The 17,142-nt window shown below is 35.3% G+C and overlaps 1 protein-coding gene across 1 annotated transcript in view; it reads right to left on the reverse strand.

Annotated features, from left to right (window-relative positions):
- The window catches only part of LOC149530771 (transportin 1), a 74,716-nt gene that overhangs the window by 33,737 nt on the left and 23,837 nt on the right, over positions 1–17,142 (reverse strand). Inside the window, exons 13-14 of the mRNA XM_089808586.1 lie at positions 13,258–13,368; positions 5,175–5,273 (exon numbers count right to left, since the gene is read on the reverse strand). Coding sequence (XP_089664712.1) covers positions 5,175–5,273; positions 13,258–13,368 — 210 coding nt within the window. The remainder of the gene's footprint in view (positions 1–5,174; positions 5,274–13,257; positions 13,369–17,142) is intronic.

Consider the following 17,142-nt stretch of genomic DNA (forward strand, 5'->3'; position numbering starts at 1 on the left):
CGTATAAAATAAACTGAGAGACCAGCAAACCAAAAGGAGTTTTCATGGTCATCCAATCCCATAATTTTGCGTTCCTGCACCTATTTTGTAAAGAATATAACGCTTTCCAACCCCCTTGGATCCTTTTTGATCTGCATGTATCCCAATTGAGTTTGTTATGAAAATCTATGCCCAAGTATTTTGTGCTCCTCCACAATCTCAAGAGGGTTACCCTCAAACAGGAACTCGTCCTGTATACCCCTATTCTTCTTCATCGAGAAGATCATAACTTTTGTTTTGCTAGTGTTCGCTTGTGTTACCACTTCATGGCAAAAAAATTCTAGTGCTTTCAAGTGTTCTTTCAAACCTTTAGCCGTTCTAGCAAGTATTATGAGATCGTCTACATATAAGTGCAATCTTATCACAAAGTGGGCCAGCTATACCCCCTCACCATTGGTCTTGTTTATCCATTCTTCTAACTTGTCAATATAGAGCCCAAATAACATTGGAGGTAGCGGACACCCTTGCTTAACCCCAATGTTGCTGCCAAAATCCTCTGATAGCCCTTCCATCGTTCTGATTTTAGCTTTGACCTGCTCATACAATTTGTGAACAGCAGACCTAAGTTCTTTAAGAACTTCCAACTCTTCCATTCTGTCCCAAAGTTTGTTACGTGGCATTATGTCAAATGCTTTTTTAAAGTCCACAAAACAACAAAAAGCCTCGGCCCCCTGAGTGTCCCAAACTTTCTCTATCAAATATCTGAGAGTGATGCCGTGATCTATAGTAGAGTGTTTCAGTCTATAAAGCCTACTTGCCCTTCTGTTCTTTTGCCTTCTGCTTTAGACCATTTATTGATTTTTTATTCTACCATGCTGCCAAATAACTTTCCGAAGAGTGGATTGATCATGATGGTTCAGTAATTAGAAGGGTTGTTTATATCTCCGCTTTTGTAGAGTGGAATCACCACTCTTGTTCTCCAATTTAAGGGAAGCCTTCTCTATTGACACTGTTGAAAATCTTAGTGATGTGTGGTGCCAATTATATTTCTTGAACATATTCTTGTCTTATTCTCCTGTGACACCTTGGAAAGAGTGAATTTGTCATGTAGTGAAGTAAGTACAATTGTTTCATCTTCTAGTGGGAGTAGTTAGAAGATATTATATTTATATATCCTAATGTTTCTAGAAGACAGATCTATGCCCTGGGTGTTGATTTAATCTCCACAATTGATATTATAAGCAATGCCTATAAAAAGCAGAGCTTCTCACCTTAATAAGGCAAGTAGTGAATAATCCAAGAAGAGGTTATTACGTAGGAATAGAAAATCAATGAATAGGAATTGTTGTAATAAAAGTTTGCTGTTAATGCAAGTGAAGCATTGATGTTATGGTGTTTTTCATATGTTTTTCCAATGTATGCATCATTTCTACTCTTCAATGATAGTTTCAGTTCAGTGATTTTAATGGTGAAATACAAAGATATTGGATGAATTTCCAATTCATACTGTTTGTACCTTGCTGATGTAAGTTACATTGTGTAGATAGTCTGAACTCAATTGCAGCATTAAATGGATTGTGCTGCATAATTGAGTTGCATCGCTATTGAGTACTTGAATGCATGTTTACAGTATAAAAGATCTTCGTTTCACATGAAGATTGCATTGTTTAAGGCATTGTGAGTAATCTCTTCTAGTAAAAATCAGTTTATGGGATTTGTCAATCTGAAGCATCATCCATCATTATCATTGTCCTACAAGTTTTTAACTTCGTCTCTCTAAACCCTAATTTTTCACTATGTATTTGGAAACAACTTTATTAGAGAGAGAGAATTGCATTTATAATCCAGTAACATGTGTGCGTCCCTTTGTGAAACCAGTGAACCACATTGTACAACCAATTCTATCATAAGTGAAATCAAAACCTTACATTAGGAACCTCCAAATTGTCTCATCTAAACATATCCAATAACACCTAAGATTACCTTGTTCAAGAGAGAATGGGATATAGTCAATATATTTTATTAAGTGTTGGTGATGTGCAAAAACCCCCATGGACAAAAACCAATAGTTTCATTCATACAATTGGAAGTGTCACTAGTTGAAATGACGAAAAACCACAGGTGGGACATACTGCACATCACAATATTGCATTGGCTCATTACATCGCATCATTCATTATACAATATTTGTGTTCATGATTTCATTGAGAATTCATTCTAGAATAACCCCGCCCTACTAGACATCTTCACACCAAAAACTCCTCCTGTTTTGCACTGAAAACTAATTCACCAACCTCAATCTCAATGTAAGGGAAAATATTTTCTGATTAAATCAATGATAAATGATGGAATGGGGAAATTTATCTAAAGATGAACCAGCAAGCAGTATAAACCATTAATAGAAACTAGACAGAAAGCAAAGAGATGATGAAGTAGCATGACTGGAAGCAAGTAAACTACACAACCAATAACAAGAATGAGCAATAATAAATGATAGTTATGGATATACCAGATTGAAGAGAGCAGTGACAATGGCTAGGGATGTTAAAATAGAGTGAGAGGAAAGTTGGCACATAACAAGAGAACAGTAGTTAAGAAGTAAGCTAATATACATGCTCTAGGGGAGAAGTGTGTCTTTTACATTGGTCCCCTATAGAAGACATTTCAAGGAAACAGTGACAATCTTTAGGAAGCATACATGGGACTTCAAAATATTGCAGGACACATTAAGGCACGGCCGAGAGACGTGTAGATGCCCCCCAGCTCCGTCCCCTAACGCATCCAAGGGCAATTTTACTTACTTGAAAATAAGATTTTCAACCTTACAATGCTTGTTTGGTATATGTCAAGTCCATTAGGATTTACTAACAAAATATGAGAATGGTGTCCATCATTGAGGACTACGTGGTTTTTGAGGTTTTAATTCCAGTTTGGCTTCAAGGGCTCTCCTCCTCAACCTTGCTTTATACTATGATATGGACATGCCAGGGATGTGGCCTATAGACCCCACAAGTGGCAGCTAGGGGCACTACACCCAAACCCTAGAGTGGTGTACTAAATTGAAAATTCTAAAAAGTAACACCGATTATGAATCATGATCACAAAATCTACAAAATATATATCCACTCTTGAAAATCTCTACATCTTCACAAGAAAAGGCACAATCAAATTTTATCTTGTTTTATTTGTTGGCTAACTTGTTTGTGGTATAAAAGGATTGTCATAGACAATGTCAGCATACTATAGCCAGTATACTACTGAATATGAGTTAAGTCATAGTTGAAAGGGTGCACCATTTTCATTAATACAAAAGTGTATTTGCACTAGCAACTCATAGAACAATCCATCCTAAGATCAAACAAAAATATACCAATTATCTTTTTACTCAATCATTTCCCTTTCTTAATGAGTTCAACAACAAAATATTAGTCTTTAAGGCTTTATAATACTTTAATAATCAATCCCTCACTCGAATATATACACCAATTAGATATATCTTTATCAACTCATGGTCAAATGTATAAATAAAAAACAAAATTCCTATTCAATTACCCATGCTACAAACATTCTCCAATGCATATGGTGGATGTCATATCAATTTTTATCATATGAATATTTGATATATCCTTTTAGAGGACAAGGGATGGCTGAAAAAAGGCCATCCCTTGTCCTCTAAAAAAAGGCCAGAAAGTACATCCATAACAAAAACATGTCTCATCGTCCCCTAGCATCCCCATCCAAGAAAATTGGGAGAGCATAGGAAAATACACATAAAAATGGAATGTTTACATTCCAAGAAACGGATACTCCAATACCAATTCATATATACCTCAATGGGCAAGTATCTACATTAATATGCATACAAGCAAGACTCAGACTCAGGATGGACACAGGTGTAATGACTCAAGCTTTGACAAGTCTTGCCAAAATGGAAAAAACAAAATAGTTAGAGATTTTAAAACATATCTAACAATTGTTTCACGCACTTTATTTAATAAACCTTATAGACACAATAACATCATCAAGTAGAAGCTAACTCATTCGCATACACATGTTTACATCAATCACAAAAGCATAAACACAAATTGTAGCTTCTGCAAATAGCATACTTAGATATATAAATATTCTCAAATGCATACAAAACTCATGGAATATGAAATCAAATGTTCGAAACAAATATCCTCACAAAGGAGCACGAATCCTTCCTACAAAGTTATCTAATGTAGGTCTTAGATTATATAGCAGCCATAATATTTTTTAAGCTGCAAAAGAGAAATGATTTGCAACGAAGGATATGTATCATGTACATTTTTATGATCATTGCCAAAACAAGGTTGAAGGTAGCAACCCTTGCAAGGGTTTAAAGGTGAAAGATAGAGAGATAGCTCTAAATCTTGGATATAGAGAGAGGGTGGGGGAATGGGGGGTCTAGAGTTCAAGTTGGATAAAGTGAGTCAGATAAAGACAATGGGAGAATGTTGATAGAAGCCTGCTCATTGCAGAATTTGCATTGTAACTCCTAGAGATAGGTCTAGAGTTCAAGGTAGATAAAGTGAGTTAAATAGAGAGAACGGGAGAATGGAGCTATGAGCCTGTTGATTGCTGATATTTGACTAAATCTTCTAAAATCTAAAATTTGCATTCTAGCTCATAGAGATCTAAAACCACTCTCAAACATCTTGACATTAACAACATGAAATATAACTTAAAGGTGTGACTTATACATAAATGTTATATTTCATGTATATATTTTTACTAATGAGAATGAGACTGACTTGAAGACAAAGGTGGGGAGCTAAATGTTACAGCTGAGTCCAAGTTCAGGTCCTCCATAATCACCAAGAGTCACTCAGCTCAAGATTCGCCAAGTCTTGGCCTGTCTTAATGAGTCTTGGAACTATGCGTCGATGAGATGATCCATTGTCAAAAGAATGTCTTATGATGTATACATTATTACTTAGTAGTGTATCACAAGGGATATGTCACACAATTTTGTAGCATATGTAATTTTACCACAGGGAAAAACTCAATAGCACAAATTCTTCAAATCACTGACAGATTTATATGCATTGTAGGTGTGCAAATGTAACATGAGAAAACTATAAAGTAAGACGCTCTAATGTACACCAATACCGACTTCAAAAACAAAATGAAATATAAAATACAATCCTGTAATAATAAAACAATAGTCTTACCTGAACAATCCATTTACTGTACCGAGAAAGAGTCCAACATGTGATGCTCCGCACCAAAGGATACTTGTCATCAAGAAGAGGCACAAGAAAAGAAACCATCTGCAATATAAGACAAAACAGTTGCACATTTCAACATTTGTATAAGAAAAATAAATTCAGAAAATATTTTCCAACTAGGAGAAACAATGACAGCATTTTTCACATCACAAAGTTACTTGTCTGAAAGTCGCAAAATGCTGACAGCAAAGGCAAATAATTTATATTATTTTTGACCCATAAAGTGGAAATAAACAACTTCAACAAAGGATCAAATGCAACTAAACGGTATAATTAAAGGTTATGAATGTACTTTAGCAATTGATGGATTGATATTTTGACACTGACAAAATATATACCCATGAACTACATTGCCGTCTCTGTGTTTGCCATGAGATTTCAGCACTAACATTCCAAACCATTGGAGATGTGGAGCCACTCCTGAAGCACACTGACCTGGAGTTGTCATAGTGGGAGGACATAACAAATTGATGCGACTCATATCTTCGGTGAGTCATACAAACTGTCAAAGAAGTGTGAATTCACAATATTGGATCTGTGGTCCTTCATTCTTCAAGTCTACTGTGATTGATCAGATTCTACACCCCTGTTTGTGGGTCATAGGTTTCAGGCATTGGAAGTGTCACTAGTGTTTTTATGCAGTGAAAGAAGTTTATGGCCTGGCCACCATGGACTAGCAAATGCAATAAGATAAAAACATGTTTCTTTTTGTAAGCCGATGTTTAATGCTCGATCAGATGGATTCATGTCATTTGCATTCTCTATAATTTTGAAGAGGGAAAGTGGTTGAGTACTGTTATGCTAGATTTTATGTATTTCCAGAAGCTGCCAATTTAATATGTGAGCACCAAAAATAGATACAATCTGGTCCTTATTAAAAAAAGTCAGCTGTGTAATATTTCAAATTGCCTTTCAAAGAATGTTTTAGTTCAAATCATGAATGATCTAATATTCGTGCATTTCTCTGTAACTCTAGATATCCTTAAGAACAATTACAGAGTGTTAAGAAATAAAAGGGCAAAACTTTGGAAATAAATCTGTAACTGGGTATTGATTGAACTGTTTAACGAAGAACTGTTTAACGAAATGTGTAAGGGTAATAATTGTGACTAGATTACCGTGGGATATCAACCAAAGTGCACCTCAAAGTACCCACGCATCTCCAGACTCACTAAAAACTACAGCACACTCAAACAGAAACAAATTGCCAATGCTGAATTAAATAGACACACAACATACAGTTGATTGTTTACTGATTTAAATTACCAACATGAGATTCATAGGAACTATTCTTCCAAAATCTCATTTTAAGTGCTTGTAATTCCATGTCTCGCATTAATGATTATAAACCCTTCTACGAAGAACAAACTGCTCGCAGCTTAACTTTCTAGCACCGTTCAAGAGCAGTTCCAAAAATACCAAGAAACATATTAATATCCAAAGCACAATCAAAGCAGGTCAATAGAACACAAAAGTAATACCAGATGTAGCAGGAAAAGGAACCCCAAGGTCCTACTTTGAAAATGGCAATGGCATTGAAGTTATTAGGGTAAACCACAACAACAAAAGAAACTAGGGGGTAGAACCCAAAATAGAAAAACCCTAAATTTTTCATTAAATAAGATTGTGTTAAAATATTACAAATTAATTTTATTCACAACTCTACATATTTTTAAAAATATCACAAATGCACAGATATTAGATTTTGACATTTGCTAATTTGTTCCACTACCATGTGAACTGACCCTTCAACATAAATGTTATCTATCAAGGATATATAATGGATATAATAAATGCTTTATCAATGTTATCTCATAAAGATTTGAAATTTTCCTATATATTCTAAACTTTCCCTACAAATTGAATCTTGATAATTGATAATTTGTTCAACTCTCATGTGAACTATCAATTTAACACAAATGATATGAATTAGTCATAGATGGCACACTCGCAAAGTACTTGCCAAGTTTTTGGGCTTAGTGAGTTTTTGTGACTTTTACTTGCACAAAAAACTCAGCAGGTAACTGAGTTTTACATTAAAACTCTACCACAGTACAAAATCAGCATTTAAAGGCAAAAAAATGGCCCCAGTCAAATTCATTTATTAGTTCTTCACTCATATTTTGCAAAGGGGGAAAAATAACTCCCAATGCCTTTGTACAATTATAAAGCGCATTTTTGGCTTCACGGAGTGCTGCCCCTTGAACCTGCCCTATATTGCAACAGGGAACGGACCAAGGGCACTGCCCCTAAACCCCGCAAGGGTCACCACCCCCAAACCCCTGTTGAAAAAATTTGGGGGAAAACCACACCAATTAAAGTGGAGAAAAATTAACCTCCAAGTCTGATTAGGCTCCATATAACAACACAATCACTCCCAATGCAGGCTTCTAGGACTAGACCCTCTAGTTGTATCTCAACCTTAGTATTTACTAGATTTGGGAAGAGGAAGATGTAATTGTAATGATCTACAATTTTACTTTTACAAAAAGTAGTTACTATTTTGCCTCCAGCCATTTGCATTCTTCGTGAGAATGAGGTTTTGCAGCCACTTTGCATTTAAATATATCTAGACACAGCTTGTTTCTTTCATGATCTCAATAATTGACTCATTGGATGCATCTTCTCAATGAATTTTGTGGGAAAAAGACATTTCTAATTAATTTTAAGCTTCTTTCTTAAGTTTCATTGTTTTTTGCCTAGCTTTTCCCAAAAACTAGTGGAGTTTTTCCCAACGTTTCTTTTTACAGGCCTTGGCAAGTTTTCCGACTATGGTATTCGTGATCTATAATGTATGTAATAAATTATTTACCAATGTTATGTTCTAAATATGTGAAATTTTCTTATATTTAACAAAATTCCTATCTTTTCAATAGTCATCTATTGTCATTTCCAAAAAAATGGCCTTGAAAAAAACCATCCCCAAAACTTGTCCCTATCAAGAAAAGTGAGGGGTACATATGTTACAAGGCATTACTAGGGAAGCTCCTGATGTTATAAAAAATATATATATTTTGCGAATGGACAGGTAGCATGTATGGTACAATGTAAATAACATATACAACCACTACAAGAAATGATGCTTTTGGGAGTCAAATTGTTCCTTTGTTAAAAGTTAAAACTAACCCCGTCGAATGATGAAGGGCAAACCGATTTCAAATTTTCAATACATGAGGTCATATACAATGTAGACAAAGAAAGATAAGAAATAAAACCATGAAAAAATTTTGGATTCAATCAAATCATATCTAGAAAAAGATGCAACATGGGAGAGTGAGAAAATCCTTTTGCATCCTTCTCTAGGATGGCTTGAGAAAAAGCAATTACAAAAAGGGCAAATGACAATGCTCCCACCTAACATTATGGCAAAACATGTAATCATAATCACAAGCTGCCAAGAATAATAAGAACACTAAAGGTAATAAATGTTATAAATTAAAACTAAATAAAAAATAGACTTACTAATGTTCAAAAGGCATGTTAAGGGTTGTGTTTAGTAAAGCAACAAGTTATTTAAGGAAGATCAATCAAAAAGGGAACATATAGTTTGAAGGCATTGTTATATTATTATCACTCTGGAACATGAACTGTGAACTGTGAACCGTTAATCATAGTTTGGTAACTTGACATGAAAACCCCATAATTTCCATCGTTGAGTTAGTGGCCAAAAACTCATCATTCACATAGACTTTAAGATGTTTCAAAGGGATTTAAATAAAAGAAGATCAATGCAGATGGGAGGAATATTTACAGCAGAATACTAAGCATTAGTCTGAATTATTTAATAAACTGTAAAAACCGCAATTTGTCAGTTGATTGCATACTTGTAGTTAATTCTGCGATTGTTATTGCAGTTTAGAGTTTTATTACTTAGAAAAATAAGGAAGATCTATAAGGGGACATTATGACCACTTAAATGGGATGTGAACTTATCGTTTGCCCTTGTTAACAGAACATTCACCAATGGTGAACTAGTGACTAGTGGTGCACTTTTAAAAGTCTTCCAAGTTAGAACACTTAAAATGGGTGTCTCTCAGCTTTCCGGTTGCGAAGGAAATTTGGTATCTATCCGAGTGTGTTTCAAGCTGTCTTAAAGCTTCGGGTCTTGCTACAAACTAGTTACTTAATTTGTTAATGAAGATTGCTTGAAATTTAGAGATAATTTTGTCAAGTGAAGAGGCAATATAAATGTGTTTTATATGTGCCAATGTACACTTTCCCTGATGTACCCCTGCTGTGACCTCTGATACAGTAGCATGAGGCACCAAATTGCACTCTTTCCAGGGAAAAAACTCATAGTTCCACAAGGATGTTGCAACTTCCAGGGGGAAATCCATAGTTCCACAGGGATGTGTCAACCCCCTCAAAATGGCAATTTCCAAAATGAGAACATCCCTCGAAGACTTTGCCCCGCTGACACCACCAGGAAGTAATGTTGCAAGAATATCAAGCTGTAGTGGACAGTCTTGGGTGACTCCAGGAAGCGCAATTTGGGAGCCCCCCTGACAGCTCGAGAACTTTATGAAGTCCCTCAACAATCACAGAGACATCAGTGTGCCCTCACAATTTCTCAGTCATAATAACAATTTTAATTTAAGTCGTCTTTTTTTTAACAAGTGAACAGCATAATCACACGTTCAAATGGCTAATCCTGAAAGAAAAAGGAATATTTACATCATACTTGGAAAAATTGCCAAAGCCAAAAACTCGCCAAGGCCTGAAAAAGACAATCAAGAAAAACTTGGCCAGTTTTCAGCCAAAAACTCGAGAAATTTAAAATTTTCTTAAATTTTAATTAGAAATGCATTTTTTTGGCAAAAGTCAATGAGAAGATGCATCCAATGAGTCAATAAATGACAACACAAAAGAAACGATCTTAGTCTAGATATATTTAAACACAGAGTGCGTACAAAATTGCACTCTTGTGAAGAATGATGATGGCTGGAAGCAAAATTAAAAATAGTAAATAATTATTAAATACTACAAGTAAATACATCATTACAATTGAATCGTCCTCTTCTCGTATCTAGTAAATGCTAAAGGAGAGATAGAACTAGAAGGTCGAGTCCTAGAAATCTGCACTAGGCCTGACTTTGCCTTCTTGCTCAATATGTCTGACTCAGTCTATGGCTCGTTCTCCATCCTAGAGGTAGTGCAGCCTCTAGCTTCCCTTGGCAATAGCAATGAAAACTCATTCAAATCAATGTCATCCAGTGTGAAACCGAATCCGCCCCCCTCCTCCATAGCTTGCCTCTACAATCACTGATGTCATCCTCTTCAAAAACCACCTCAAATGTGCTACAAATAGATACAAATCAATTCGCTAAGTGTTTATAAGACTACCCCCCCCCCCTCCCCCCCCAGCAGAATACAAGTGCTACAAATAGATACAAATCAATTCACTAAGTGTTTATAAGACTATTCCCCCCCCCCCCAGCAGAATACAAGTGAAAAGAACAAATGAGAAAAGAAATTAATGAAGACCACAAGTTTAAAACTAAAGCATCAAATGAAAGATATATAAGAAGCACCATGAGACCATGAGAGAGTGCACAACAATATGACATGCAAACCCAACGGAGAAAAACCATAGTGAGTAATGATGCAAGGATCGACTGTCCTAATCCAGCCTCACAAATCTGAAACCAATTACAACTGTAAGGGCTCCAAACCTAAGGAGTCATCAAATCCCTCCCCTCTTAAGAGCATCAACTCTTCCACAACATAAGCTGTAGTCACTGTTATTAAAGCATTTGACTGATATCAATAACAGAATGAAAGAAAAAGATCTTCACTACCAGTAGACTTCTGACCTTCTATTGCATAACCAGTCACTAGTCTTCATGGGGGCTAAATAATAAATATTTGAATAATACCTTGATACTGAACTCTTCAGTGAGTTGCGCTCCCTTTCCAAATCACAGTTCTCCAAAACAATTTCAACAGACATACATCTGCAGTCACTTTATAAGCCTCTATTCAGTATTGATTTCTTTCACCTCTCACCTTTCACAAGACTCAGACATACATACAGTGACCTCATTTTTCAACTGTTTTCATAAACTTCCTTCAACGTGCCTTTTGATCAACAAACCAAGAACTTCACAAATTTTATTTGTCTTGTCATTGCCACTAATTATTAATTTATTCAAGCAAGATTGTGATTGAAGGTTTTAAAGAATGTAGCTGAGTACTTTAGTTTATCAGGCTTACACCTAGGCACCCAGTTTAATCAAAGTTTTGACAACTCTAATATTTGCTTTGACATAGACCTTCGTTTGAGTGTGACCTGGCACCAATGAAAGCCAGCAATCAACAGAGATCAATCTTCAAAAATTTGTCCAGATGATAGTTTTTCCTTTTGCCATTTTGTACAGGTGTCTTGAAGATAAACCACCAGCATGAAAACACGCAACTGTGAGAAACCTCCCTGTGTGCCTGTTTTGCCCAACAACCTTGCTTTTCTTACCTTCATCGTGGTTTCTTGCAATACTGTAAGAATTTAATTCTGAATCTTTGTTTTATGAAGACAGAAAATAGCTATATACGAAGGATCAAAAACACAGAGATTTTTCTAAGTCACAGGAAAATATATAATCTGTAGTTTTGACATAAATGACAGTTTAACTCTAGCAATTAATTTGGGATGTTATTCGCCTTTAACTGTTGTTATAAAACTACGAACAAATTTTTAATAAAAAATCACCCAAGTTTTTGCCAAAAATTTGACGAGTTTTTGGTGCCAGTAAAAGTCCTAAAAACTTGTCAGGTGAGAAAAAAAATCAGCCAGTTTTTGCAACTCTGAGAGTACTCTGCCAGTTGCATCTATGATTTACATGATATTGGAGGAAAAACAACCTACTAAAGACACCAGTTACTGTTTATGTTTGCTCAGATGCATGCTCTCTTATCTCAACTTTAGGAAGGTTGTGTCCAAATCTTTCTTAATTCATCCATCACCATCACCTCAAGCTAGGGAGAGATTGTGGTGAATGCTATCAAGATTCCACAAATGTTTTGAGTTTCTGCTGAGATTACCAGGAATTTCTAAAAGACAGTCTACTGGAAAGAGAGAAGAATATAAACCAGCATAGATATCTTAACTACGTCGTTCTAAAATATACCAAGCAATATCAGTTAGAGCTATTTTAATTGGTTCAAAATTATTTTATATTACTTCAAAACAATTTCAATTACTAAATACACTCCATAAATTTTGTGTGCATTTATTTTGGAAATATTATATTAACAATTAAATTTAAAATTTGACATGCAAATAGCTGTCAAATTTAAAATAAAAAAGCAAGCATTTTTGTTAGCACACACCCCATTACACTCCACCCCTTGCTGCCATTCTAAAATGCCTCTCATCATTAATAGAAAGATACAAGAACAATCATATTCATCCGTACAAGTACACAACCCTCATCATTTAATCTGGTCAGATTCTCCAGTTTCAAGGGTCAAAAGCTGGAGCCCTTGCCACCAAAGCCAAATCAGGGTCTTTGAGACCACACAAACTTTAATGGCACATGCCATTTTTCATAATTCTATCAATATATTTTCTCCGACACCAGGTCCTTATTTTGGTCAATTCCTGATTTATTCAATCATTAAAGAACAACAAACAAGGGGACCAATCTGCCTTTTTTATTTTAATATTATATATAAATTTGGGTCCATGGTCCACCTGTCCCTGAATCTCATCCCTGGTGTCCCCCTTCCCCTCAATTCTGTGGAACAAGGAATTAACCTTCCTTTAAGCTTTGCCCTTGTTGGCATGAATATATACTTTTATGAAGTTCACAAGGAGATCGGTTTGGTGTCAACAATCTCAACAACCAAATATCTATCACAATTAAAAAATATAGACATAAAAAATGTAGTGAAGAAAGCAGCAAGTAAAAATAACGCTAATGTCATAAAATTGTGTATTTTTAAATTAACATATGCTAAAGCAGCATTACTTTTAATCTCTAGTACTTCACAGTTAATAAGTAATGCATCTGGAAAGTTTTATGTGTACCTCCCGTAAATGTGGGAAGAGTCCATTGATACAACCCTCTGCAATTGCACCTAGTGCCAAAACTGCAGCTTCTCTTTCCTTCCAAGCTATGTCAGTGGCACTTAACTTGGACTGCATTAAAAACACATATATTATATGCCATAAAAAGTACTGTAAATCAAATACATGTGATTTTCAAGTTGGCTTGTGATAGTAGCAACTTAAAGTATTAACATGACCTAGTAACAGATGCTAGAAAGACAACTATCATAAACTTACAAGAAAACATATACATATGTTGTAGCCACACTTTGCATAGTCAAAATACACTTTTTAAATATGCTTGCCAAAAAAGCCACAGATTCATGGAAGTCACATCTGAGAAGGAAGTATTTCAATTTTATAACCATTAATTTATCCGGGCAAATATTTAGCAGGGTTTGCTATTCAAACTCCTATTGCAAAAGAAAGGAATCCAATCCAGAAAATGGCATAACGTTTAACTGCACATATCATCCTTTTTTCCAAATAGATCATATCTACATTAATATAAATGCACATATCATTATATCACCTGTCAAAGCTCAAGAAAGCAATTTACAACGTATGTACAATCTCAGTCTTTACATAATTGTATAGGTTACAAAAGTACTGCTCGTATAAGTGCTGAAAATACATTTATGTATGCTAAAACAACAAGATAGAAGAAAACTCAAATGCATGTGATTCAGTTTAAAAGATTGTATAAGTTCATATTTTAATGTAGTCCAAGGAAGCTTGAAATATTATCCACCATGCAGCTGACAATAAAGGATGTTTCGTCAGAGCCACCAATGTTTCACCAAACTATCAAAGACAAGAATTCACTAGCGGTAAATATCATCATTCCCTCCCCCTAATTGTATCCTTCAAATTTACAGTGGCATAATGTTTAACTGTGCAGATTATACTTATCTTCCACCAGATACATAACTATAACCTATATCCACGTTTATTTGAATGTGGATATCATCACAACACCTGTCAAAGCTCAAGGAAGCACTTAACAACCTAAGGAGGTCACCACTTTAACAATACATTTATGTATGCCCAAATAACAAGATAGAAGAAAACTCAAATGCCTGTGATTTGTAGTGTTCAGATATTATATATGTTCATATTTAATGTAATTCAAGGAAGCTTGAAATATTGTCTGCCATGCAACAGATTATAAAGTGTATTTCTTCAGAGCTACCTATGCAATGTTTCACTGAACTATTGATGCTAATAGTTCACTATGGCGTGAAATATATAGTTACACTGACCTGGGGGGACGGGGGGGACAGGTTTCTGGGCAGGAGGGACAGAGGGGCCTCAATTTGGGGGTGGCAGGAGGACCGTGGTGGGCAAAACACCATACATGTGGCACTAGTGGCACCACTGGAGACGTTGTCCCCCATGCATCCCTGTCTCAAAGACATTGGGGTATTTTGGGGGGATGTGTCCCCATGTTACACTAATGAAATATCATCATTTCCTCCATCTAATGTTTCACAGTGCAGGTGACTATAAAAGGTGTTTCCTCAAAGCTGCCTATGTTATGTTTCACTGAACTATTGATGGTAAGAATTCACTAAAGCATGAATTGCATCATTCCCTCCACCTAATTATGTCAAGGAAACTCAGAGACGTGTCCCTGATTTGTGCAGAGGTGCCCAAAACACATGGAAATGTCCCCTGCCATTTGGTGATGGCTAGCTGTCCACAGGATGGCTGAGAGAAATTTTCGGGATAGCTATCTGTACTTTGTGGCTAGGAACAACCCCAAGCATTGAAAAATAATAATTTAAATAAATGTTTTCGTAACTTTGTTTGCTGCTATAGCTTTGTATGAGAATCAAAACAAGTATTCAGAATTTGGATCTGAAAACCAAAACACTTACTCTAATTTCAAATGTATGAAAATCTGATGCATTCAATGAAATCCACATCAAAAGTTACAGCTATTTAATTATTTAAGGCATGCCAAATTTGAGTCTCAATACTATACTTGAAAAGTTCTGCTTGAGTATAAAAAGGCATTTTTTTTATTTTTTAAGGTTGTATGACAATACTAGTGTTCCACCACCTGCTGGGGATGGGAGGGCAAAGGGCCTAAGCTCGGTGCTATATATATTTTACTGGAAAAACTAGTTATGAAAAGATGTATAAGAATTACATTTCAAATGAAATTTTGGCAAATTAGTAAAATAGTAAAATTGTGAATTCTTAATTCTACAATATGAATTGTATGTGTCAGATATGACTGCTGATTATGAATGGTATTGTATTTTTTATAAACTGTGATACTGTCACCACAGGTTATATGAAACCCTTATACATTAACCACATATGAAAATGAAATTGGATATTACATTTTCAAATTAAGTAGAATTGGGCATTTGGATGCTTAATTGTAGTAGTTTCAAAGGATCATCAACCAACTCCGCCTCCTATAGTTAATATAGTATTTTATCATTATGGGTAACTTAAAAGGGTATGAGCATAGAACCTTAAATACTCAAATTAGAAGGAGCTGTTGGATAAATATGACAACAACACCACATAATTGCACACATGAAAGCACCAACAAAGAAACCCCAATTCTGATTTTTATTTAGGGTAGCCAGCATAATCAGCAGTAATGTATGCAATAGCAGCTACTAACCTCATAAACTTTAACCATATAAAGTTTGCAAAAGATATTTAGATGTCCTTTGATCAGCCAAAAACATATGTATATATCTGATTTGCTTCCAAATATTTAAAAAAAGAAAATTAAAACAATACAATAAACCTATTTTATATATATATATATATAAAGTATTATTATGTGAAAAATCAATATAATAATTATCATTGGAAATCTTATACACACACACACACACACACACACAACAATAATTAAAATTTATTGTTATATTAATTACCTAATAAATGAATAGATATGTCCCATGAAGGGACATGTCTCTTCTTGACTTATGCTCTTTATAAATTCAAGAGGTTGCTGCCTTTGGAAATTGATACCTAACATGGCAGTGCAAATACATTTGCAGCAATCCATGAAAACTAACAGGCTATCAGAGCATGTTCCCTCTTGGCCTGTGAGATTTTATGATTTAATAAAAATTAAAATGTTTATGCAGGTCATTATATTTTTTTTGCCAAGGATTCAATGAAATTGCCAAAATATAATATCTGTGCATTGTACAACATGACAATGGGGTGCAGAAAAGCTGGACAATCTGGCCAAATTGTGCAGAAATCACAATAATCACAATTCGAAGCCTGTGAAGAGATTATTAAATATACCATCTGATCATAAGAGACTTTAGTTCAATCCAAATTCCAAATACGAATTGCCGCATAAAGAGCATCGGGAGTTTGTCATTTTGAGAAGACTGCTAATATGTATATATACTGATTTCTGCATGAGTAACAGAGCAGATATGAACCTGGAGTACCAGCACTCAAACAAATGAAAAGGTTTCTACAGTAATGTTACGTGACACATGATAGAGAGAGTTGACAGAAGTCATTGTTGGTAGTTCTATTCTAATTGCAATGAACAGTTGGCAGGGCAACTAACACACCAGCACCTGAGTGCACTGTCAGAGAGCAATCTTCATCAGTTTTGGCTAATGAGGTCACCATGTCACGCAGGGGCTTTTGACATAATAAGGGGCATTGTCTTTATTTTGTAGCTTTGACCAAGCAAAGGGGCCCAATTGGAATGGAGTGTCCATCTAAATTGGAGGCCGCTGGTCCACATAATTGCAGAGGAGACTAGCACAGGATAAAGGGCCTGATTTTTAATGCACAGAGAACCTGCGTTTTCTTTTATTTGAAACAATGCAGGGTTTGTGCGTTCTTTTGGGGTCGTCGTTT

Source organism: Cupressus sempervirens, chromosome 11 (assembly GCF_028749045.1).
Source record: "Cupressus sempervirens isolate cs-2001-9-10 chromosome 11, ASM2874904v1, whole genome shotgun sequence".
In the NCBI taxonomy this organism is placed as follows: Eukaryota; Viridiplantae; Streptophyta; class Pinopsida; order Cupressales; family Cupressaceae; genus Cupressus; species Cupressus sempervirens.